Source organism: Delphinus delphis, chromosome 11 (assembly GCF_949987515.2).
Source record: "Delphinus delphis chromosome 11, mDelDel1.2, whole genome shotgun sequence".
NCBI lineage: Eukaryota > Metazoa > Chordata > Mammalia > Artiodactyla > Delphinidae > Delphinus > Delphinus delphis.
The window spans coordinates 2,263,350-2,288,758 of NC_082693.1; the positions used below are offsets into that span (position 1 = coordinate 2,263,350).

The 25,409-nt window shown below is 57.9% G+C and overlaps 1 protein-coding gene across 1 annotated transcript in view; it reads left to right on the forward strand.

Moving 5' to 3' along the window:
- The window catches only part of CACNA2D4 (calcium voltage-gated channel auxiliary subunit alpha2delta 4), a 96,780-nt gene that overhangs the window by 12,331 nt on the left and 59,040 nt on the right, over positions 1 to 25,409 (forward strand). The window contains exons 6-22 of the mRNA XM_060025926.1: positions 2,304 to 2,521; positions 3,501 to 3,656; positions 7,551 to 7,632; positions 8,907 to 9,023; positions 12,106 to 12,165; positions 12,790 to 12,952; positions 13,171 to 13,302; positions 17,344 to 17,404; positions 18,007 to 18,157; positions 18,935 to 19,009; positions 19,273 to 19,362; positions 19,438 to 19,551; positions 19,858 to 19,936; positions 21,506 to 21,639; positions 22,729 to 22,821; positions 23,642 to 23,722; positions 24,361 to 24,435. Of these exons, the coding sequence (XP_059881909.1) occupies positions 2,304 to 2,521; positions 3,501 to 3,656; positions 7,551 to 7,632; positions 8,907 to 9,023; positions 12,106 to 12,165; positions 12,790 to 12,952; positions 13,171 to 13,302; positions 17,344 to 17,404; positions 18,007 to 18,157; positions 18,935 to 19,009; positions 19,273 to 19,362; positions 19,438 to 19,551; positions 19,858 to 19,936; positions 21,506 to 21,639; positions 22,729 to 22,821; positions 23,642 to 23,722; positions 24,361 to 24,435 (1,881 nt within the window). The remainder of the gene's footprint in view (positions 1 to 2,303; positions 2,522 to 3,500; positions 3,657 to 7,550; positions 7,633 to 8,906; positions 9,024 to 12,105; positions 12,166 to 12,789; positions 12,953 to 13,170; positions 13,303 to 17,343; positions 17,405 to 18,006; positions 18,158 to 18,934; positions 19,010 to 19,272; positions 19,363 to 19,437; positions 19,552 to 19,857; positions 19,937 to 21,505; positions 21,640 to 22,728; positions 22,822 to 23,641; positions 23,723 to 24,360; positions 24,436 to 25,409) is intronic.

The following is a 25,409-nucleotide window of genomic DNA, read 5'->3' on the forward strand; positions in this document are numbered from 1 at the left end:
TTAAGCTGCCCCAGTTGACACTGCATGGGACAGAGATGAGCCTTTCCTGCTGAGCCTTGCCCAAAATACCCATTTGGGAGCTAAATAGATAATTGCTTTTATTTTTAAGCCACTAAGTATAACTTAGTATGCAGTAATAAACAACTGATATCTCACTATTTCCTAAAAAGTATACACAACATAGTATGCCCATGGTTTCCTACTTTTGTTCCTTCTGTATCTTATATCCTATCTGTTCCTTATAATGACTCCTTCAAGAGGCTCCTATTGGTGAACTCCTATTCATCCTTTAAAGCCCAATTCAAATGTCCCTTTCACTATGAAGCTTTCCCTAAAATTTCTCTCCCTCTTTTTCCCACCATAAGGAGAAAATGATTGTCCCTTCCACTATGGTGACAAATGCATCACTTATGCCTCACAGCACTCAGCCTGATTTAGCTGAGTGGTGGGTTTGAGACCAGCCTCCATGGATAGACTCTAAGTATGTATAGCAAGCATCATGTCCAGTCTTCCTTCCAACACTGTGTCTCTCATCTCCAGTGCCTGGTGAGGGGCCGACACCAGGAAGATGCCCTAGGAAAGTGGGTTAAATTTATGGGGGTTGAGATGCAAGACTGACCAAGGAAAAGCTGGGATACTCTTCCCCTCATAGCCCTTAAGAATGAAGCCGCATGTAAGTTCCCTCCTCCCTGGCATAAGTGATATGCCTTCCTGGACGACAGATGAAGGGTGAGCCCTGAGGTCTGAGGGCCAGAGGGCTCTCTGAGCTTGGTAATGCCCTTAGCTCTTGCTTTGGTCCCACCCTTCATTTTATTCCTGCTAAGAAATCCCTCCTCTGAAGGATTCAGCTCTGAAGTCCCCTGCCCTCCCCACTGCACCCCACAGCTCCTGGGGTTTCACAAGGTCCTGCAGCAAGAGGGGCCCAGTAGCTGGAGTGGGCCACAGTCGGCAACGCATACACAGCAAGATATATTTTAGAGCTATTAGAAAGGCATCTTTCTCTGCACAGCTGGTAGGGGCAACACCTCGCGCTCTACCCACCACCCTAGCTTCTTTGCAGGAACTCTGAGGGCTTCCCAGCAGGCTGGGTAGACCCAGGCCACCACCATGCCTGTAAAATGAGCCATGTGACGTTGACAGAGATTTCTAGCAGGTCCCAGGCTTAGACTGTTAGAGTTGGTCATGGCCGCGGTCAGCAGGTGCTAGAACAGGCAGGGGCCGTTCCGGGGGCCACAGCTCCCGTCATGTGGGGATGGCCACCCACAGTAGAGACAGAACACAGACACACAAGTGGAGAGGAAAGTGAGCATTTATTTAAAATGGAAGAGTCCGGAGGAGGGAGAAATTAGGAATTTGAGATGAACAGATACCCACCACTAGATATAAAATAGATAAACAACAAGGACCTACTGTATAGCACAGGGAACTGTATTCAATATCTTGTAATAACCTATCATGGAAAAGAACCTGAAAAATATATACATGTATATCTATAACTGAATCACCTTGCTGTACACCAGAAACATTGTAAATCAACTATACTTCATTTTTTTAATTTAAAAAATTAAAAAAAATTTTAACATCTTTATTGGAGTATAATTGCTTTACAATGGTGTGTTAGTTTCTGCTTTACAACAAAATGAATCAGTTATACATATACATATGTTCCCATATCTCTTCCCTCTTGCGTCTCCCTCCCTCCCACCCTCCCTATCCCACCCCTCTAGGTGGTCACAAAGCACCGAGCTGATCTCCCTGTGTTTTAAATTAAAAAAAGAAAATGAAAGAGTCACTCCAAATCACAAATTTTAAGAAGTTGATGAATACCACAAAAATCACAAAACCTAGAAAAATTACACATTCTTTTTATTTATTAATTGACCAACACGCCTCTATGGTAATTTTTCTAATCTTGGTACGATTTGTAATGAAAGGTACGCAGAATCCATCTGAAACTCACGAACAACTCACGTGCCTGTAGAAATCGCTGTCCTGCCAAGCTGAGCCTGAACGGAGCCCCGCCCACAGCGCGGACTCCCCGCCGGGGACACACAGGCGTTTGCCATGGGGACACTTGCTTCTGGCATTCCTCTGTCGGTGGCAGCCCTGCGGGCCGATTTGCTGGAACCAGCAGGTTTGTCAGGACAAGATACACCAAGAAGCCCTCTGACCTGTGGAAGGCGTGCGCTGTGGCCTCACGTGGTGCTAGCACCAGTTTGGACCCGCAGACATAAGAATTTTGATCAGATTCTGTCGTGTGTAATTCCCGTCGGAAGAGGCGACAGCGTATGGCATGTTTATAGTTACGGACAGTCAACATCAACCGCTTCCTAGCAGGAGAGCCAGGCCCCGATGAGAACCAGGTCCCCTGCTGGCAGCTTCCGGCCTTGGAAGAACCTTCCGTGGACCGGCTCGTGGGCTTTTCTCCGTCCACTCCCGTGCGCTGCCAGTGGGGCACTGCGGGGCGCTCACGCGGCAGCTGGGTGTCCTGTCACGAGGCCAGCAGCCCCGCAGGCAGGCGGTGAGTGTCCCTGGAGCCGCCCTGCCCTGGATGGCTGCACACAGCTGTCCAGGTGGCTACACAAGCCGAACTGTTTCCCCACTGGCTTCCTCTTAGCTGGACCCCAAGGCCCAGGGCCCCCCCGGCACCACCCGGCAGAGGGGACATCGGTCGGAGAAGCTGAAATGCAGACGGGCGGAGGCCTTGACCAGCGGGGCTTGCACTGTCTTCCTTTCACATGCATTAGGTGCTCATTGCATACAAGGGTTGGGGGCAGGGGGGGGGCCTGGAGCTTCCCAGAAAAATGGGTCCCCAGCCTAGAACCGGGGCAGGTGAGATGTGGGGGAGGTGAGGCCCAGGCTGTGGACGTTACCTCTGACCTGGCCCAAGTCAGCGGCCTGGACACAGGAGCCAGCACAGGGCCCCCTCTGTCCCCTAGCCTCCCCGAGCCAACAGGGATGCTGACGCTACCCCCAGGACCGTTCTGAGGTTTAAGGAGAAGGTCTGCCACAGCTCCTGGTAAGTCAGAGCGCTGGACACGCATCCAGGGCCAGTGTCACTGCAGAAGGTGCTCTCCAGGGACGGGTCTGCCTCTTTAACACAGGAGGCTGTGCTCTGACCCTCGTGGGGTGGGGGTGAGCCAGCCCTGCCTTCTGAAACCAGGGTAATCCCGCCGAAGTCACCCCCACCGCCCTCCTGCTGTCAGGCGGGGATTAGAGAGGAGGCCCGTGGATTAACCAGTTCATTTCGTCACACCTTCTCCCACCAGCCGCTCTCCTGGAAGCCTGCGGCTGCAGGGCAGAGAAGGGACCCCCACCCACACTGGGCATTGCAGCCAGGACCCGACTGGAGGCTGGGGAACCCCAGGCTTTCCCCGACCCGGAAGGCAGAAGGCTCGGGGCCGTGCCAGGGATCTGGGCAGACAGAGCTCGGGGTCTGAGGCTGCTCTTTCCTCTCCTTGGCCCGACCCCAGCAGGGGCACCTTGCCCGGACCCCCCAGGGTCCACCCAGCTCCCAGCTCCACCCACGGCAAGATGCCCTCCCACCGGTGGCCAGAGGCCTGGGCCTCCCTGCAAAAGACGGTGGTCACCCTGTGCCTGCTGTGCAGCACGTCCCTGTCCCCCACGCGGGGGCAGGCCAGGATTCCTCTGGAAACGTAAGCCTCAAGAGCCCCCCCCATAAACCCCTCCCTCCCTCCCCCCCCCCCCAGCCAACCTCAACCCTCGGCCTCCCCCAGCCTCCAGGCTCTCCAGGGCTCAGCTGCCTGCTCCCCCTGTCTTGCTGTGAAGACCTTTTCTTCACCGGCCTCTTCTCTTCCCCAAACCTCTGCCATATGGGGCCCTACCGTCACCCCCTGCCCAGACACCTGACAGTCCTAGGAGAACTGAGCACAGGGGCCCACACTCTTCCTGGGACGGCAGGCAGTGTCCCCAGACCCTGAGGGCAAGGCTCCTTCCAGGGCGATCACACACTGAGGCAGCTGCAGTAGGAGCTGAGCTGCTGGACGTGACCATCTCAGCTCCACAAGGATTCGTTAGGAAACATTCTGAGAGGGTGAAGCGGTCCTAAACCGACCAATAGCTCTGCAGCCAGGAGCCAGGTGGATGTGCACGGTGGGGGCCGGGGGGTGTCTCCATTCCCTTTCTACACCTGCCTGCCTCCCTCCAGTCCCCAGTCCTACATCCTGTCACTAAAACCAGCTCCAGGGAAGCTATCGGTCATTCACACTTTGGTATAATCTAACTTAATGTGTGACTCTCTGGGGGTGTCTGGCCTCTAGTCCTTAGTTCTGGCGGTTCCGTTAAGGCCAGTTCTGATCCGTGTGGGAGCAGAACATTCAGGACTCAAGGGGCTACCTGCTCATCACACCTGAGCCCAGGAGGACAGCCAGCCTCGTGTCTGACAGAGGGGGTCCTGCAGCCCCACGAACACCTGGGGTTTGTGTGGAGCTGAGCTAAGGCGGGCTTTGAGCAGCTCTGTCCCCGTCGAGGGGTCCCACCTCTAGCTGTTACAGGCCTGGTGCTGCCAGGTGCTCCGCAGATGACTCTCCAGTCCACACAGTGAGGTGGGGAACGGTCTCCTGACTCTGCAGTAGAGGAAACGAGCTCAGAGAGGTCAGACGGCCACCCCACACTCGCGCAGCCTGCAAATGGCCGTGCCACACTTGAACTCGAGTCGGCCTGGCTGGGACCTCACCTCCACACCCCCTGCCAGCCTGAACCCTTCATGGTGGGGGGAGGTGTTGAGAGTAACCTTCATCCCGGAGCACACCCCAGCTAACAGTACCGGCAAGCTCCAGGGACAGGCTGAGCGCCGGCTAGCGAAGGCTGGAGCCCAGGCCTGCGTAGAGGGGACCGGCCACACGGGGCGCCCGAGCGTCCGCCGAGGGGAGGGCCCACAGCCACGCCCGTGTCTGCACGCGCCCACCGCCCTGCAGCCAGACCTCCCCCGGGCTCCGGATCCCTGCCCCCCAGTGAATCCTTCCCAGTCTTTCCCCACAGAGACCGGCGCCTCCCCCACGCCTTCCCCTCCCACTCAGGGCTCGGCTTCTCCTGCCTGCCTGGCTTCTCCCACCTCCCAGATCTGTTCCCACCAGGACCCCCAAAGGTCTCCCCGCCCAACCCAGTACACACTCCTGGCTTCACCTCCTGGCCTGCTCCCAACACTCGGCTCTCCCTTCTTGAGTCTCAGCGCTCTCCCGGGTCTGCCCGGGCGCCCACGTTAACCTTTGTCTTCCTCTAACGCCCCTTTCCCGCCGTCGGCCCCGGGAGCGCCGCTGCTCCCCGGGGTTTGTCCTTCACTCACAGACCTTCTCAGCCAGCATCCCCTCCCTGTGAGCCCGTCCGCCTCAGAACCCCGGCTCCCACCCACCAACCAGTGACCCCCAGCCCTGACTCCCCCTGCTAGACCCACATTCCGCTGCCACGGGCTGCTCTTCCTGAACATCACCGGAGCTTTGAAATTCAAGTTTGTGTCTTTCCAGATACAATACGAGGGACTTACCCGGCAGTCCAGTGGTTAAGACCTTCCAGTGCCCGGGCTGGGGGAGGGGAGTCAGATGCAGGTTCGATCCCGGGTGGAGGGAGCTAAGCTCCCACCGGCCTCGCAGCCAAAACACTGAAACATAAAACAGAAGCAATATTGTAACAAGTTCAATAAAGACTTTAAAAATGGTCCACATCCCCCACCCCCCAAAAAAAGATGCAATGTGTTGGGTGCTTTCTGGAGCCGGGCAGCTCACAGCTGCCCAACGGCACCCAGTAGCCTCGCTGCAGGGACCTCCCCTCCTGCCTCTCCCAAGCTGCACGCGTCACCTTCTGCCCTCCCCAGCTTGTTCCCCGATCGTCCTGATAGTCTTAATTTTATTCAATAATACCACCATCGGCGCAACCACCCAAGCTGGAGACCTGGAAGCCATTTTGTTACCGAGCCCAAGCTCCTACTGCTCGCCACACAACAGGACAATCGAGAGACAAGTCGTTGGGGCAAAGAAATGGCGACTCTATTCGGAAAGCCAGCAGACCGAGAGGGCAGTGGACCAGTGTCCCAAAGACCCGTCTCACCCGGGTTGGAATTCAGGCTGCTGTTATACTAAAGGGGAGGTGGTGTGTTCGGTTGTTGCCAACTTCTTGGTGCCAGGAGTCCTTTGTTCTTACAGCTGTCCACGTAGGTCAGGTCATGTTGTTTCTATAAACCTCAAACAAGGAAATTCCCTGGTGGTCCAGTGGTTAGGACTTGGTGCTCTCACTGCTGTGGCCTGGGTTTAATCCCTGGTGGGAGAACTACGATCCCCCAAGCCGCGCCTCTCAGACAAAGAAAGAAAAAAAGAAAAACCTCCAACAAGGCAAATGTTACTCTCTCTCCTGCAACTTTTTATCTCTATATGCATGAAAAGTGCTACCCCCTTAAAGGTCAGAGTCTTGAGAATGGGCTGTGCTGTATATTTCAGGCTATAGGCAACCTTAACTCGTAGCAAAAGCAATAGAATACAAAGGTTAAAATAAAAGAAACAGATCCACCGTGGAGTCAGGTTTGTTCATCCCTGTTCCAGTTTTTGACCCCTCCAAGCTCCTCTGTCCTCTCTACCTAGAGTTCTCGGCCAAATCTCTTTGATGGGGGAGACTCTCCCGGACTTCAACACTGAGTCAGAGCCCACCTCTGCCAGGAAGCCTTCCCTCACCACCACCACCCCTCCCCCAGCTTCGATGGTGCCCCTTCAAACGTGCATGGCGCCCTCTGTACGTGGAGGGGTGTCACTCTAACTAACTGTTCCACAAAGGCAAAGACTGGGCACCGCTCATGCCCGTGCACGATGCCCAGCACATAGTAGGGCCTCGATCATTGTCGGTTGAGTGACCGAACGAATGCTGACCTTGGCATGATCACGTGGGGGAACTCCTTTTGCTCCATCTGGAGAGGCTCAGGCACAGCCCCGTGTGGCCTCGCCCCCAACCAAGGGCGGGATCTCAGGGCACTTGTGGGGGCGGGTCTCCCCGTGAGGCTGCCTCATCCTCCCTGCCCGCCGGCCCCGGCCTCTCAGACTCAGCTCAGAGCCTCAGCCTCCCTGCCTCACGCTCCCTGCGCAGGGCAGCTGGGGGATGACTGGCCGAGGAGCTGCAGCTGTGTGAGTCCTCGGGGTCCCCCCCCCGCCTGGTCAACCCCGATCTCGTCCCTTCTTCTCCAGCCCTCGGGGGCGGGGGGCTAGGCTTGGCTCCGGGCGGTCAGCCCCTGCCCCCCAGCAAGGGTGTTGGCATCACAGTGTGGCTGCCAAGCCTGATGGGTCCTCTGGGCCCCTGTCCTGGCCGGGAGGGACCACAGCTGCCGGTGTGTTTTCCTGGGTGTACGTCAGGGTGTGTGATTGCGTGTGTGCATCTGTGTATACGTGTGTGTGTTATGTGTGTCCCTGCATGTTTGTGCGGGTTTGTATATGTGCATCGGTGGGTGTCTCTGCATGTAGACACTTGCCTCCTGTGTGTGCGCATCTCTGCGTGTGTCTCCTTGTGTGTGCTCACGCGTGAGTGCACACACACGTACTCCCACTGTCCTGCAGAGTGAAGCTGTGGGCAGACACCTTCGGCAGGGACCTGTATGACACTGTCACCAAGTACTCGGGCTCCCTTCTGCTGCAAAAGGTCAGTGACCGCCCCCCCTCACCCTGGGGCTCCCGGGGCAGCTGGCGTTAAGCCGTCCTGGTGGAGAAGCAGGACGTCTGGGTGTGAGGGCTCTTGGGGATCATCTAACCCAACCCCCATTTCAGATAGGGAAACTGAGGCCCAGGGAAGGGAATGATTTGCCCAAGACACAGAGCAAGTCGGGGGGTGGGGTGCGCAGTACGGTCGGGTGGCCAAGAGTGTAGTGGCAGCTCAGGGGCCTGGGAAACCCACGCCTAGATGAGATGGGGGAAGAGATGGTGGGGTGAGGAACAAAGGGGAGAAGAAGCAGGAGCTGGTGGACCGGACACAGGCCTGCTGCCTCGGGGCAGAGAGAGGTCGGTGGGAAGACCCTCGGACAGAGAGCCGCCCACCCAGTGCTCGACCTGCCGCCACGTCTCCAAGCACTAGAGAGCCACCGGGGCCCAGCGAGTCCAGTCCGGCCCTGCCTGGCCCCTGGGCACAGGCTGACAGCCGGCTTCTCGCTCAGCCCCCACAAGCTCCCATCCCGCTGGTATCCCGACTCCCAGGCCAGTGCTGAGGATGGCGCTGCCGTCCTGCTGCGAGTCGCTGAGATCAATAGTCACCATCTCAGCCCCACTGCAGCTTCAGCACCTTTCTCTAAGTGCTGCGGAAAGGGGAGCCTCTGGCTTTTATGGCCGTGCTTGTCCCCTCCCCCAAGCTGGGGGCCCGCTGTCCTGACCGCAGGGCCGCAGCAGCCATGCCCGCTCCCCTCGCCACCCCACACAGGCTCCCCCCACCCTGTGGCTGTTCTGGGTAAAAGCCTTGCACGTGACACATCTTACAGTTTGGGGAACTGAGTAACTCGTGCCCAGGTGGCACCCAGGACACACGGTGAGGGAGCACCTCCCGGGGGCCCAGATGGCGACTCAGCGGCCCTCTTAATGCCCCCAGGCCCACTGGCCAAGAGTCAGGCAGCACCCACCCCTGCAGCGCATGGGGGGCACAGACACCACGAGCCTCACAGCCCCTGAGAGCAGCCCCTGCGCTGGCTGTGTGACCTCGGTCAAGTTCACGACCTCTCTGGGACTCAGCCTCCCTCTGAAGGATGTGAATCCGAGGACATCTGATAAGAGGTGTCCCTTGTCGGTTGTTGGGGGAGGTTTTACGAGGATGGAGGGCCATCCTGGCCCCAGTGTGAATGCACCAGTGGGAGGATGGAGGCCGCCGGCAGCCGGGGATGGACGTCCAGGTACAAGACAACAGGTGTGTGTCTCTCCACGTCCCCTGAACAGAAATACAAGGACGTGGAGCCCAGTCTGAAGATCAAGGAGGTGGATGGCTTGGAGCTGGTGAGGAAGTTCTCAGAGGACATGGAGACCATGCTCCGCAGGAAAGTGGCAGCCGTCCAGGTGCTCAGGCCTGCGTGCTGATGGGACACGGAACCCCCTCCCTGAGCCCCGCTACACCACCTTCTCCTGCCTTGTAGCCCATGAGCCACAAGACCCTTGTAAAGGACGGGGTGGGGGGCAAGCGGAGAGTGGGGAGGGCCGGGCGGGCACCCTGCCTTAGGGAACAGCCTCCAGGGTAGGAGAGTCAACCACGGTGCTAAGAAGGACCTGCGTCAGGACCTCCGGTTCAGTGATGGGACAGAGCAGGGCAGAGTGAGGGCGTAGGAGTCACGGGCTGAGTGAATGGCGGGGGCTGGAGGGTGGGAGCGTAGGGGGGTGAGAGCGGGTGGCGTGAACTCCCTCTCTCCTCCCCCAGCCTCTCCCCTCCTGCCACACAGACCCGCCCTTCATGGCACCCAAGTGCTGCCCTGATGGGGGCCCAGGGCCCAGGTGTTTCGTCACTGCACAGCCACCTGGCTTGGCCTGGTAGAAACGGGACGTGTCACTTGCCTGGCATGAAGTGCTTCCCTGACCCCTGTGGGGACCTGGCGGGTGTAAACCAGCAGGTGCTGTGTGCCAGGAATTGGCCACCCCAGACCAGCGTTATCCCCAAAGGAACTCCTTTCGGGGGTCCAGGAGAACAAGGAGGGAGGAGAGGGGTCTGGGCTGCGGACCCGCCAGGGAGGCCGAGGCTGTGCAGAGGATGGGCGAGGGTGGCCGTGGTGGGGGACAGGCTGCAGCCCCACCGGTGTCCGCCCATTTCCCCGCCTCCCCGCAGGTTGCCGGGGCCCCCTCTCCCACCTGTGACGATTTGCAGCCTCTTCTCTGCAGGCTTAGTTAGGGCAGGGGCTCTTAGCGTCAGGAAGCAATGAGGGATACCTGGGGACCACCCACAGCAGGGGAGGCTGACCCCCAGAGAAGCCAACACAGTAGTAACACCCGCCTCCTTCAGTCAGCTGGCCTGGGCGGAGTGCAGACACCGGGGCACAGGGATGCCTCTCTTTAGGTGCCAGCCCTCCTGGCGCCAGAGCACAAGAGGTCCTGAGACACCTCCAGAGCCCAGGGCGCTGGGCTCCGGGGGCTCCAGGGGCACCGCATCCTTTCCACAGCCTCAACATGGAAAACCAACCCGGGGGGCACTTGCTCTGTGGACCTTCTCCAAGCTTGAGGCCCTGCTCCCTGCTGGGGGTGCCCCCAGGGCCACAGCCACGGACCCTTCTATGAGGGTGCCCGTGGGGAAATTGCCTGGAGAGCGGCACTCAAATAATCTTTGCCCCATGGAATTTCTTCATCACATCTCGGCATTGGGGGTCGGGAGTAGGGAAGCGAGGAGGGCCCTCCCTCCTTGTTGGGGATAACGCTGGTTCTGCCCAGTGTACACGAGTGTAAATAGAGACCCGGAGGGCAGCGGCTCCCCCTGGCAAAGCCAGCTTAGGAGCTCTGGTCTCCTCTCCCCCACCCCCGGCTTTACTGAGGTATAATTGACAATCAAAAGTTGTGTATACTAAGATGTACAACCTGATGGCCCGATATACACATCCATTGTGAAACAGTCACCCCAACCAAGCCAGCCACCTTATCCATCACTCACAAATGGTAATTGTATTAAGGATACAATGCATTAAGGATAAATGGTATTTTCCTCCCTCCCCACCCCTTTCTTTCTTTTTGTATGAGAGGTGAGAACGCCCAAGAACAGCCCTCTTAGCAAAGGTCAAGCACACCCTACAATATTGTCACCTAAGCCACCTTGCTGTGCATCAGCTCTCCACAATTCACTCATCTTGCACAGCCGAAACTCTGTACCCCTCGACCAGCGCCCATTTCACCCTCCCTCCGACTCTGGCAACCACCATTCTACCCTCTGTTTCTAGGAGTTTGACCAGTTTAGATCCACACGTAAGTGACTCCATGCAGTATGTGCCTTCCTGCATCCAGCTGATTTCACTTGGCCTGACGTCTTCCAGGGGCACCCAGGTTGTCACAGATGGATCAATTTCCATTTGGAAAGAGCCCAAATGTCCACCAGCTGTTGAGCAGATAAACAAAAGTGGGCTATCCATAAAATGGAATATGATTCAGAAATAAAAAGAAATGATCCCACGTGCCTCAGAGCAAGTAAGCCCGTGCCCCACAGCTACTGAGCCCGTGGGTCACAACTACTGAAGCCCGTGCACCTAGAGCCCGTGCTCCGCAACAAGAGGAGCCCCACTCGCCGCAACTGGAGAAAGCCCGCGCGCAGCAACGAAGACCCAATGCAGCCAAAAGTAATAAATAAATTAAATAAATAAATTTATTAAGAAAAAGAAATGAATACATGTTAAACATGTCTGATACATGTTAAAATACGGATGGACCTTGGAAACATTGTGCTAAGTGAGAGACTCCAGACACAGAAGGTCAAACACTGGCTGACTCCACCTTTGGCTGCTGACTGTGTACAGACTGAATACAGAGGGAGAGATGGACACACATACACACATTTTAATAGACTATTTTTTAAAGCAGTTTCAGGTTGACAGCAAAATTGTGAAGAAAGTACAGAGAGTTTCCATTTACCCCCCTCCACAAACACAGCCCCCCCAAAACTATCCACACGCCCACCAGACGGTGTGTTTATACAATTAACGAACCTACGCTGTCACGTCATTGTCACCCAAAGTCCGCAGTCTGCACGAGGGTTCGCTCTCGGCGGTGTACGTTCCGGGCGTTTGGACAAACGTATGACGACGTGTCTCCATCATCAGAGATCATACAGACTAGTTTCCCTGCGCTAAGAAATCCTGTTTGCCGGCTACTCATCCATCCCTCCCCACAAACCCCTGGCGACCACTGACCTTTGTGCTGTGTCCCTAGCCTCACCTTCCCCACAGTGTCATGTAGCTGGAAGGACTCAGTGTGTCACCTTTCAGACTGGCTTCCTGTCCCTGTGACATGCACCTGCCTTCGGGCTACTGTGACTAGTGATGCTGTGTGCATTCGTGCGCAGGTGCTGGTCCGAGAGTCTGTCCCCACTTCTCGCGGGTGGGCCCTGGCAGTGGACCTTACGGGGCCCCTGGCCTCCTTCCCGCATTGACTCTCCCCTTCCCATCCCCGCCCGCAGAATCTGGTCGAGGCTGCCGAGGAGGCCGACCTGAACCACGAATTCAACGAGTCCCTGGTGGTGAGTCGTCCCCTCCCACAGCCCTGGGAGGTACGGTGCCTAATGTCCCAGCGCCCCAGGGGCTGGGGCCGCCTGAGGGTGGGACATGGGTGGGAATTGCATAGGCCCGGCTCCATCCTTCAATGTGCACCGGTTTGTATGAAGCTGTAGAGGTCTGATTCTGAACCACTGTATCTGAGGAGATATTTATGGCTGGCCAGAGGCCAGGCTGCAGGCCTTCTCTTCAGAGGGAAGCCCCCTGCAGGGACCCCCATTTTGTCCCCCAGGAGCCCTCCCCCCCTGCAAGATCTCGGGGTGCTGGCCAGGCTGCCTCCGTCTGTCCACCTCTCCCTGAATCTGTGTCCGCCTGTCAGTCTCCAGCGCTGGCTGCGTCCACATACGCCAAAGTGGGGACTGAAGCCGTAATCTAGACAGTTTACACCAAAACCCAAAAGAGTCAACCATCTGATCCAATGTCTGGATGGGTATTTGCCCCGAATCAGTGATCGTGGCCGGAATCCTCCGCCAGTGTGGACGTGGTGGTCAGTCTGTCCGCTATCCATCACGTGTGACTCTATCTCTCTCTCTCTCTCCCCTTCCCCTCCCTGGGCCCCCTGCCCTCCCGTCTTCTCGGTGTCGCCCTAGTTTAACTATTACAACTCTGTCCTCATCAATGAGAAGGACGCAGGTGGCGCCTACGTGGAGCTGGGGGCCGAGTTCGTCCTGGAGGCCAACGCGCACTTCAGCAACCTGCTGGTGAACACGTCTCTGAGCAGCGTGCAGCTGCCCACCAATGTCTACAACAAAGGTGCCCGCCGGACCCCAGCCTGCAGCCCCGCCTGGAGCAAACGGGGGTCCCCGGGGAGGGGGAAGAGGAGTGCGGGTGTGGACAGCAGTCGTGGGCGGCGTCGCTGCAGGCTGTGGGCACACGGGGGCGTGTGTGTGTGTGTGTGTGTGCACGCGTGTTCCGCGGGGGAAGACTGATCTCGTTTCCCCTGCACTTCCTCCTATAATCGTACCCTTCAGACCCGGATATTTTGAATGGAATCTACATGTCCGAAGCCTTGAACCCTGTCTTTGTGGAGAACTTCCAGAGAGACCCGACGCTGACCTGGCAGTACTTTGGCAGCTCGACAGGGTTCTTCCGCATCTACCCAGGTGAGGCCGCTGGGAGGCATCTCCACGGTCCTCGGGGCTCCGTCTCTGGGAACAAGGCGACGGAGGCACTGGAGATGGACCCTGGTCCAAAAGCGCCTCCAACCCCCCTCCGTCCCCTTCACAACCTGATAAGCACACTTTCAAGTTGATGAAGGAATGAACAAATGACGCCTCGGTAAGCAGCCAGTAAGCGCCCACCTGGACGCTTGTCCTGTGAGAAGCACATGGGAGGCGGAAAGGAGGGCAAAGCAATTCCCATCTTCACTGGAGAAGTGGGGCAGAGTCACTCATTCAGCAGCGGGGAAGGAAGCATCACAGGCTAGCGGCCAACCCAGCAGGCAGCGGGGAAGCCCCCTTGTCTACCAACGAACAGAAAACGGAAGCCCCTTCCACAGGGCCTCCAAGAGCGCTGCCTTCTTTTATTTCTCATTTAAAACAATTCACCACCACAGCTCATGCCCACTCGTCTTATTTTAGCCCCCTGTCCAGAAAGCCTTAATATTGCCCTGTTTTCTGAGATAGGAACCGGAAGGTGTGGCTGGCCAGGGTTCTGGACCTCCCCAGGCAATAGAAATTGACAAGAGGCCAGACAAGAAATTCAGGCAAGGCTGTACTGGGGCCCCTGCTGCGGCAGAGAGAGTGAGAACAACAGGTTCCCTTGCTCACCCCCTGGGGGGTGTAGGGGCGAGGCGAGCTGGTTCCTTATATGGGGTGAAGGTAGGGGTGTGTCCAGGGGTCGGGCTGGACGGGCGGCTTAGGTGTTTTGCCCACCCCTTTCTGGTGTTGAGAGCAGGGGGCATGCCCAGTACCCTGCTTTTGCTCTCGCCCTTCAGAAGTGGCAGTTGGGTTTTTTTGGTCTTTTTGTATCGTGTTGTCCATAATTTGCCCCAGCTCTGCAGGCACGCAGGTATTTTTAGTCCCTCATAGTTTCTTTGTTGCTGGAGGAGACGTCTCTCCAGGTGCAAGCACTGCAGCAGAGGGTCCCAGGTGCCAGGTCCCAGCCTGTCTCAAAGGGTCCTGAGGACAGCCATGTGTGTCCCCTGGGCCTCTCTTAGGAGGAGCACAAAGTGACCTCAGGGCTCACCGGTCCCCCTCAGTGGTACCTCTTGTCTCTGCCCAAATCCACAAGCCATTTGGTTCTTTTCCTGTTCTCTGGAGTCTTGATGAACAAGTTCATCCCTCTTCCATGGAACAGCCATTCAGATGCTTGAAGACAACTCCCCTGTCCCTCAAGCCTTCCCCAGGGTGGAAATCCCGCCACATCGGGGCTTCCAGAGCCGTCAACTTGTGTGCAAGCACAAAACTTGCCCATTTGTAAGCCAGGTTGTCGCTGTCGCTGCTGAGTTGCAGGAGTTCTCTATACATTCCGGATATTTCCTCCCATTCTACGGGCGGCCTTTGCACTCCGTCGACTGTGTCCTCTGATACACGGAAGTTGTTGCCTGTGCTTTCTGGTGTCAGCGTAGTGTTTTAGTTATTGTATTGTCTGCTTCTCAGTATTTTTGTATTCCCCTGTGATTTCTTCTTTGATCTCTCAGTTATTTAACTGTGTGCTTTTTAAATTTCCAAATACATAGGGATTTGATATTTATCTTTTTAGTATAAATTCCTAGTTCAGTTGCTTTGCAGTCAGAGGACACAGTGTATGTGGTACTGAATATATGAAGTTAGCTGGGATTTAGTTAATAGCCTAGTATGTCATCACGTTGTGTAAACATTCCATGTGTGCTTTAATCGCTGGATGAAAACTTCTGCTACGTCATTAGATCAGGCTTGTCAACCGTATTGTTTAGATTTTCTGTGTCTTTGCTGGTGTTGTGTCTGCTTGACTCTTGTTAGCCCTTATGACACCTTTTAAGTCTGTTTTGTCGGTATTCATAGCGTGATACCAGTATGTTCTCAGTTGGTATTTGCCAGACATATATATATTTTTTCCATCCTTTTACTTCCAATCTTCTATGTCATTTTGTTTTAGCCATATCTCTTGAAAATAGCTTATAGCTTTTTAATTTTTATGCAAACTGACACCTCTTTTACCATTTCGCAAGTTAAGCACATTTCCATGTATTATGTTGATATATTTGGGCATGCTATTATCTTATTTTTTAAATTTCTACTCACCCCTCTAGTTCTATGTTTCCTTTCTTCGTCTTTTTTAATGATTTATGTTTTTTTGATAAATCTCCCCTACCCCTTCCGTCTCTTTTTTCTGTCAGTTTGGAGCTTATTCCTCTGTTCCCATTCTTTTAGTAATTAGCCCTGCTGTTTTATCAACATTTTTTTTTTTTTTTTTTTTTTCCGGTACGCGGGCCTCTCACTGCTGTGGCCTCTCCCCATTGCGGAGCACAGGCTCCGGACGCGCAGGCTCAGCGGCCATGGCTCATGGGCCCAGCCGCTCCGCGGCACGTGGGATCTTCCCGGACCGGGGCACGAACCCGCGTCCCCTGCATCGGCAGGCGGAGTCCCTCAACCACTGCGCCACCAGGGAAGCCCTCAAGCATTTTTAACGTGAGATATAACAATTAAAATACTATTTCCACCCTCCTCGCAGTCAAAAAAGGGCTTTAGAACTCTCCCGCTTGCACCTCCACCTCCCCACCCTGACTTATTTTCATCTAATGTTTCCCTGTTTTTATCCCTGCAAATTAGATACTCTCACTGTTGATATTTGATACAAACATCCCTTGTTTGAGTTCCCAGGCGCTCTCTCTAGGTTCTGGGAAAGCAAGGCCACAGCAATGAACATCACTCCCACAAGACTCCTAGGCGAGCAAAGCTTTTTAATCGAAAGGAGAGCTGGTGCAGCAGAAGGAGGGAAAGGGCGCCAGCTCCCTGAGGACGTCTAGGGAGGGGGGTTAAAGGCCGCGCCGGGGACGGTGCAGGAGCCTGATCAGCTCGCGCTCGATTCTCGGGTTGGTTGGCGTCCGAGTGAGGTTTCGAGCCTCGTCCACCTGGTTTCAGCCAGTCTGGGGCCCACGTGCCCGCGGTCAGCAGTTCTCATCGGTGGTGTCTGCTTCCTGCAGAAACAACTTAGGAACGTGTGCAGGCCTTTCTCTGTGTCTCTCAGGGAACTGGGAGTTCAGTGACTCTGCTAGGTGGGGGGTGATCGCCCGCGTTGTCCTTTGGAAACCACGTACTTACATCAGTGGAGCAGGGACAGAGCTCATCTCTCACGCCTGTGGGTCTCCGTTCACTGAGCGCTTTGCTTCACGGGGCCTGTGGAGCCCTCTTGCTAGAGGCCACCCTCGGTCCTTTTCCACAACGGCCACGCTCTCGCCTCCCTGTCTCAGCAGCGCCCGTCATCCCGGGAGGACGCATCTCATGATTCTTGCCTCGCTGCCTCTCACCCACAGGGGCCTGTTTCTGACGCACGTGGTGACATTGGCTTGTGGGGCCCGACTTGGGAAAGCTTCCCTTGAGAGGGTTGACCTCTGTTTCTGCTCGGGGTTGAGGGCACCCCACCCGGGACCACCAAAGCCCTCTTCTAAGGTTTGGGTTCAGAGCCAAGAACTTCCGCCTCAGCCGCCCCTCTCCGTTGCTGTTCCGGGAATCCGTGTCAGACCTGCCAGGCCCTGGGAAGGCCTGACCTTGGGGAGCTTAGTCTTGTAGCCAAATCACCTCCCCCCGCAGCTAACAGGGAGGGCGCAAGCACCAGCAGCTGATCTGCCTGGAGGCAGGTGGGCTGCAGCTCAGAGCCCCGGCTCTCGCCTGCTCTGTGCACGCTCTGCTGGATGGCAATGACGCTAAATAAAAGTCACACCCCTGGGCCTCCCCGTCTAGTTTGAGGGGAAGTTTAGCCCCACCGATGAGTCCCAGGAACCACATGGCTGCGTGGGGGGGCGGGGTCCTACCTATGAAATTAACCCAACTCTAGATCGGGGCCGCTGGGAGGTGAGTGTCCCTCCAAGAGCCGACCTCCCTCAGCTCACAGGGGCTGACCTACTGCCCTGGGGGTCCTGGCCGTGCCGGCTGTCAGCACCCAGGCAGAAGCTCTGGAGCAGCCTCTCGGGCCAGCGAAGAAGCCAGACTTTCTTTCCCCAGGCATCAAATGGACGCCTGATGAGAACGGGGTCATCACCTTCGACTGCCGGAACCGCGGCTGGTAAGCGTCCCCGGGGCGAGGCGTCAGGGGCCAGCATCTTTCTGTAGCCTCGGGTGTTGCCTCGTTCTCCTGCCCTGAGCCCACCCCCACCCCCAGGGCCGCAGGTAGAACTAATCCAACACAGGAGAAGAAGAGTGTCCTTCTGCATCCCTCTCCCCCAACCCCGTCCCCCCCGTCCCCCTACAGCTGCTCTGCTCCAGCCCTGACCGCATGTGTCTTCCCTGCCCCAAACCTCCTCCCAGGGCTCTGAGCTGTCTTCGCACCAGGCTCTCCCCTCCTTCCTCACCCCTCCTCTGGCAGATCTGTAACCCAGTCTGAGGGGGCAGCCAGCTCCCTCCCTTCCCACTGCCAGCACCCCGGGACCAGGGCTGGCCCGAAACAAAGAAGACAAGGGTCACCATGAGCACTTGACCATTCGATGGGCACAGTCCCAGCCACGGCACCCGAAATGGCTCCAGAACGGAGTGGTTCCGGACCTGAGAAACGCCGGGCGTTGACCTGAACTTTGAGCCAGAGTCTGAATGGAAACCAGGGGGACCCGGTCGGCGGCGGTTCTGGCTCGGCTCTCCCACCGTCGGCCTGTCCCTTCCTTTCTGCTAAAGGTACATACAAGCTGCCACGTCCCCGAAGGACATCGTGATCGTGATGGACACGAGTGGCAGCATGAAGGGGCTGCGGATGGCCATCGCCAAGCACACGGTCTCCACCATCCTGGACACGCTGGGGGAAAACGACTTCGTGAACATCATCTCGGTAAACTCGCCTTCCCGTTCCAGAAAACCCGTCCTCTGCCTGCACCGGAATGACCTGTACTTACGGCTACCCGATGGTTCGTGCTGTGAAGGACCCTATCCCCTGAAGCTGGGACTCCCCACCCAAGACAGGCTTCCAGGCGTCCACAGTTTCTGAAATTACGTGGGAAAGGCATATGTCCGTTTCTCGGAGTTGGTAGATTTACTCAGGTTCTCAGACGAGGCTGGGGTCCAGTCCAGATGAAGGGGTATCCGAGTAGATCCCTAACTCAGCCCCGCCCATGTGCCCTTGCCTGGCGCCACCGGGGAGAAGCCTCCTGCATCTGCAGGATGGGTGACCCCAGGGCCCTACTTCCATCCTCCCCAAATCCAGGCAGGTCGGGAGGAGGGGCCAGCAGCCCCTGGTCCTGCTTTCACAGCGACTCTCCTGAGGGTCGCTCCACCTGCCCCCAAAAGGTGATGAAGTGGAGGGACAAACAGAAGGAAACGGGAGAGGAGAGTTAGGTAACTCCTGGTCTCCGTGAGCCCCAGGGATGGACGGCACCCAGCTGGCCTCCTGGGAAGATGCCAAGGGCCAGGATTTGAGGGAGAACGTTTAGAGTTAAGGCCCTACTGTTCCCTCCCCTCTACTCAGAGAAAATTGCCCAAAACCTGGGGTCCCCCAAGGTCATATTACACAGGGGCCCGGGTGACCCCACCCCTGGCCCGCCGTGAGTTGCGAGCTCCGTCACTGGGCCCTGACTTTCCCAACTGATCTTGTGTGTTCTGCCCTCTGCAGTACAACGACTACATCCACTACATCGAGCCTTGTTTTAAAGGGATCCTGGTCCAGGCGGATCGGGACAACAGAGAGGTGAGTGTACCTGTGCTGGTCCAGCATCTCCATCCAGGGGTGAGGGTGGCCCTGCACCCGGCCACTCACACCCTCTCGGCTTACCCTGGGGGCATCTGAGAGACATCCGCTGCAGGGGTCCAGCCATGAAAGTAGGGGGTGGGTCCTGCAATCTTGTTCTTCTGGGTGAATAGCTCTGCGCAGCCTCTGAAAGTACGACCAAAGGGGAAGGTTCCCTGGTCCACTGACCGGCTGACCCTCCCCCATCCTCTTCCCCGGGACAGCACTTCAAACAGCTGGTGGACAAGCTGATGGTCAAAGGTGTGGGGGTCGTGGGCCAAGCCCTCAGTGAGGCCTTCCAGATCCTGCAGCAGGTACGGCAGCTGGCGGAGCAGGGGCGCTGGGGTGGTGAGGGGAGATGGGGAGTCATGGCCACGTCCTCCACGCAGTTCCAAGAGGCCGGGCAAGGAAGCCTGTGCAACCAGGCCATCATGCTGATCACCGATGGGGCCGTGGAGGACCACAGGACAGTGCTGGAGAAATACAACTGGCCGCACCGCAAGGTTCCTCCCTGGGCGGGTGGCCGGGGGCCGGGGGAGCGCCTCCTTCTGCCGTGTCCACACGCCCCACCCCGTGAGCCCCAGGCCCCGAGCGAGGGCATGGTAGAGACAGAAGACTGCTGGCTGTGAGCCCCGCCGGGCAAGCCTTCACGCCGGGCGGGCATCCCGGCGAGCCTGGGCCCCGGGCCCTTCCTGATGCAAAGGGGTGAAAGTGCAGAATCCAGAGACCCGGTCCCAGATTCAGACACAGACACGGTCAGGCCTCTCGCAGCCGGGACTCTGCTGAGTCTGCCGTGTCTCGTCCACCAGGTCCGGCTCTTCACTTACCTGATCGGGAAGGAAGTAAGTTTTGCTGACCGCTTGAAGTGGATCGCGTGCAATAACAAAGGTGGGTGACGCCACGTGAGGCAGGGCGTCCGGCGGCCTCACCTGAGCGCAGGTGGGAGGGCATCCCCGGACCCCGCAGGTGCTCAGCTGGGCCTCCCACAAAGGGACCCAGAGCAAAGGTGACAGCATCCGCCCCCCTCCTGCTGAGACAAAGCAAGACCCATGTCGATCGCTCCCTGCGGGGCTCTCACCCCCGTGACACCTCCCGCAGCGCACCTGGAGGTGGTGACTCCCGTTCTGCTGTCTCTTCAAATAAGCCTTATCCAGACTGCCACACGGAAAACCATGTAGACATGGGCCCGACCTTTCAATGTCAGTCGTCTCTGATGTCCAGCCTCCGTTCCTGCTGCTGCAGATGAAGCCCGTGTGCTCTGTTTCTGCTCCAGACAAAAGGCAGAGACCGTCATTTTCTTTAGATTAAGGTTTTGTGTGTGGCAGCCCTCATCTGTCTCTGGCCAGAACCCAAGACCCGGGCCTCGAGGTGCCGACTCGGGTTCCTCGATCCCAGCAGGACATCCGAGAACCTGCTGTGGGTGGCTGACTCTCCCGGCCCTAGTGGGTCGACGTGGTCAGGAAGGCCCGGTCCAGTCGGGGAGGCGCACACATGAGCATCCGGGACGGGACCTCTGCATCGCGCTGAGGGGCAGCGGGGCACAGGCTGCCCAGGGTTCTGGGCGAGGGGCGAGCCCTCCGCGTTTGGGGGGTCCAGGCGGGCCTCCTGAAGGACAGGGTTCTAAGGTGAGACAGAAAGAAGTGGTAGGAGTGAGTCAGATGCAGAGAGCGGGGAAGGATGTTCTGGGCCGAGGGAAGAGCATGGTCAAAGGGTCCGAGACAAGAGGAACCCTGGGAATGAAAGCTGTCCCATTCCCCAGAGCTGGCGACAGTGTTCTGTGGGAGGTGACGAGCGGTCACATGATAAATCGTCACAGCCTTGTAAAGCATTTGCTCTTTTTTTTTTTTTTTTGCGGTACGTGGGCCTCTCACCACTGTGGCCTCTCCCATTGCGGAGCACAGGCTCCGGACGCACAGGCTCAGCGGCCATGGCCCACGGGCCCAGCTGCTCCGCGGCATGTGGGACCTTCCCGGACCGGGGCACGAACCCGCGTCCCCTGCATCGGCAGGCGGACTCTCAACCACTGTGCCACCAGGGAAGCCCGGCATTTGCTCTTTTAAATACCGCCTCAGCTGCGGCCCCCTCCCAGTAACTGAGGGACGACAGCAGTCAGGGAAAGGAGGAGGTGGGGCTCTCAGAAAACAGACCCGGGACAGAGCTGCCTGCAGGCACCGCTGAGGACAGCCCTGCAGGGAGTGAGGGGTGGCCTCGCGCCCTGAGTTGAGGCCCTGCTTCTCGGGCAGGGGGAGCCTCAAGGTTCTGCCAAGTCCAGCCAGGGCCAGGCCTTCGTGCCCCCGCAGCACCACTGGCCTCCAGTTGCCCCGGGAGAGGACAGCCTTGGGGAAAGTGGTACCTAGCGGCCCAGGGCAGCTCCCAGCCAGGGGCCCAGCCAAGAGCCGTTGCGGCTGGGGGTGCACAGGTCCTGCATCCACAGCCATCCGCCCCTCCCCTCCACAGGCTACTACACGCAGATCTCCACTCTGGCAGATGCCCAGGAGAACGTGATGGAATACCTGCATGTGCTCAGCCGGCCCATGGTCATCAACCACGACCATGACATCACCTGGACGGAAGCCTACATGGACAGCAAGGTGGGGCCCCCAGCGAGTGAGAGGTGACTCCTGGGTTGGGAGTGGGGTGGGCAGAGCACGTCCTGGAGAGACACTGGGGGAGCGACACCTTGGCCCGGGAGCCCCGGGAGCAGACCACCCCCCCAGGGCCGCACCCCCGTGGACAGAGCCGTCTGCTGCAGACTCATCCCTCCCTTTTCCCATAATCCTCACCTGTTCTGGGAAGAAAGGGGGCCAACCAGTGATTCAGGACACTACGGCTTAACCAGCGGCCTCCCTCAGGGCCCAAGTTTCCAGCAAGACCTCCTGTAGTTCTCCCCCATGCAGGACCAGACATGGAAGGTAGACAGTCAGATGAGATGTCAGGGAAGGGACCTTCCTGACACGCCTCAAACCCAACACAGACGCACACACCTGCTCCATCAGCGTCATAGCAGGCTGGGATTAAGAGACATCTGGAAATAGTGGCTTCGATAGGAGAGAAGTGTGTGTCCCCCTCACGTAAAAGGGGACACGTAAAAAGTGGATGACGAGCCCCCTGGCCCCTTCCCGCTGCCCCCTGCCCCCTGCCATCCCTGGGGTCCACATAGTCCAGGTGGCTAGTGGGGTCAGGACGACTGCGGACGAATTCTAGGCTTCAGGTGGAGGAAGGGAGGGGTGCACACCCCACCTTTAAGAGAAATGTCCAGGGACTCTTACCTGACACTTAATCTGGCATCTCAGTGACCAGAACCTGTCCCCTGTTGACTCCTCGGCCTGTCCTCTTGCTGTCTGAGCCTCTGTTTCTGGGCTCATGCACAGATGGGCTGGTCCCACGGGTGCACCCTCATCCTTGGCATGGCCGAGACCAGAGGCCTGGGTGAGCCTGGGTGTGCTCAGGGGCTGGGCCGCATACTCGGGGCTCTGGGGCCCCCTCCGGCTTAGGGCTTCATTCGCTAAGTGACGTCAGCCCGCTCCCCTGTCCGGCCTTCCCCGTCCAGCCTTTCCCCCAGCTGTCTTCATGCAGAGAAGGGAAGCCTCCTTGGGGATTTCTTCCTCCCGTTGGAAGGTGCCCCTGAGTTGTGGTTGAAGTGGCGGCTTGGGTCCCCAGTCTGTGGACACTGCCCTTAGCTCGTCCCCCTGACAGCTCTCTACCCGCAGGCGCAGAGCATGGCGCTGCTGACCACCGTGGCCATGCCTGTCTTCAGCAAGAAGAACGAGACGGTAAGTGTCTGCTCACGAGCGGCTGCCTGGCTTAGAGCTCCAGCCGCTGCCTGGCGTCGTTAGACCTGTGGCTCTTGGCGTGGCCTCAGAGCCGCCTTGGGAGGGTTTAAGGTCAGGTTCCAGGCCCTGTGCCCGAGTAGCCATGTCAGAATCTCCGGGTCGGGAGGGGATGGGGCAGGGGCCACACTTCCCGAAGCCGCCCCGTGATTCTGTTCATCCAGCCTGGCGCTGACCCGCTGCTCTGGACTTGGAACCCTGGCTTGGGGATCAGGGCCAGAGGGGTCACCTGCCAGGCTTCTGGCAAAAGCACACGGAACCTGCTAGTGTGGGCAGGCCCTGGCTTGTTCGTAAAGGCTCTGGTGGGGAGTGAGAGCCGTCCATCCTCTACCTGGCCAGGGAGTATTTCCTCACGGGCTCTGGTGGGGAGTGTGGGAGCCGTCCGTCCTCTACCTGGCCAGGGAGTATTCCCTCACGGGCCCTGGGCGTTTCAGGGCCCCTAGATGAGGGGCCCTGGGATCCCAGTACTTCAGCCTCTCCTGTGAAAGCTCATATTTCATTCAACTTTGTAGTTCATTTAAATATTAAACTTAAATGTTAATACTGGACATTAATCTTCCCAGCGGCTGAGATTACTCCTGGGGCCTCTTCTAGTAGGTTCTAGATTTGTATTCCAGGGAGCTCTGCCTAAAATCTAACTGCAGAGCAAAGACCACCTTAGGTCCAAGTGGCTTCCTCTTCCGGGCTCTGGAAAGGCCGTGGGTTCAGTTTGGCCTCGTGCATGGGAAGCCTGGTCCCCCCTGAAGCTGGCATTTCCTTCCAGCGATCCCACGGCATCCTCCTGGGTGTGGTGGGCTCTGACGTGGCCCTGAGAGAGCTGATGAAGCTGGCGCCCCAGTACAAGGTGAGCCCGGTCAGGCCCCCAGGTAGGGTCACGGGCCTCCCAGGAGCCACCCCACCAGGCTCTGGAGGCTCCCTGCAGGCAGTGCAGCCAAGCTCACAGCTGGGACGGGGCCTGCGGCCGCCCCTCAGCCCCACCCCAGTGTCACACCCCCGACGCCCTATTCCCCCTCCCCGGACACCCCACCCCCAGACATCCCCCCATCCTGCCCCCCACATCCCACCCCCGGACATCCCGCCCTTAGAGACGTTTGGGCACAGAGCAGGGGAACCGAAACTTGGGCCCCTGGGACGCTTGGTCACGGCAGCCGCGACGTGCTCTGTGGCCTTCGGCACGTCTGTGCCGTCCTGGTCCGCCTGCGCACCACGCAGCCCCATCTGGGGAGGAGCGAGGCTGTGTAATCAAAGCCCCAGAGCAGTGGTGGAAGGAGGCAGGTGGTGACGTTCGTTGTTATGGTCACTGCCGACTGGAGCAGCTGGAGCAGAATTCAGAGTGAGCGGCTGGAAGCTGCCCAGCTTGTTCATACTGTCGCCAAAACGGGGCTGTGAGAGGTGGTCTTCCCGCCCGTGGCCCCGCCCCCTGCCCGGCCCCAGTCCTCCTGCACAGATACCCCCTGACTCCCTCCATCCCTGTCTTCCTAGCTCGGGGTGCACGGCTATGCCTTTTTGAGCACTAACAATGGCTACATCCTCTCACATCCTGACCTTCGACCCCTGGTAGGTACCGATCCTATTTGCCTCGGGGGTCTTAACTGTGCGGGATGTGGGGGTAGTTCATACAGACGGTTAAAACAACGAACACGCCTTCAGCTCCATTGAAGAACCCGATGGACTACAGGAAAAAAATTAAGTCATGGTCCCTGTTTTCAAATTGCTTATGATCTAGCAGGAGAGACAAGGCAGAAATGCACGAACTGGTAGCAGCCAGTCTGCAGGGAGCCTGTCATGAGTGTGCAGTGTCCCTGGAGGACCCGTCCCCTTCCCCGTTGTCACCCCGTCAGTCACCCCACGCTCTGTCTTGGAGTCTGACCGTGTGTCCCCAGATCGCCAGGGGCCACCCCAAGGGCGTAAGTGCCAAGTTAACACTACCAACGGCAGGAGGCGTCCCCCACGAGCTGGGGAGCAGAGCTGAGGCTGCCCTGAGGATGTGTCCCCAGGGCTCCTGCCCCCTTCCAGCTCCCTCCATCCCAAGGCGGGAGCCCATGGCGTTTTCACCTGCGTTCAGATGAGCGGCCGAGGCCAGGAGAGAAAGCAGCAGCCTTTTATCTAAGGTGCTGCCTCCCCGGCCGGGGGGCTCCCCGAGACCTCCATCCGTGGCAGTAGTGGCCACACCTCCCAGTGTGGTTGTTGGGAAGCGGGGAGGGGAGTTGGGGTCCCAGCGGCATCGCGACCCTTCCCCTCCACCAGTCTCCTCTGGAGTCAAGGTTGGCACTGAGGACAGCAGCACCGCGGGCGCCTTTCCGAGCTCTCTCCTGCCCAGGTGCCACGGAGAGACCAGCCTAGGCCACACTGCTGTCCGTTCGGGTCAGACAGACGCTGAGTGACCAAAGGCACTGATTGAGCTATTTAAGGAAACGCTAGGGGTTCAGAGTTGAGAGAGACCAAGAACACTGACCTCTACCAGCGGGTCCTGTGGGGGGCAGCCCCAGGGCCAAGAAGATGACTCATTGGGGAAGAACAAAAATGTTGGC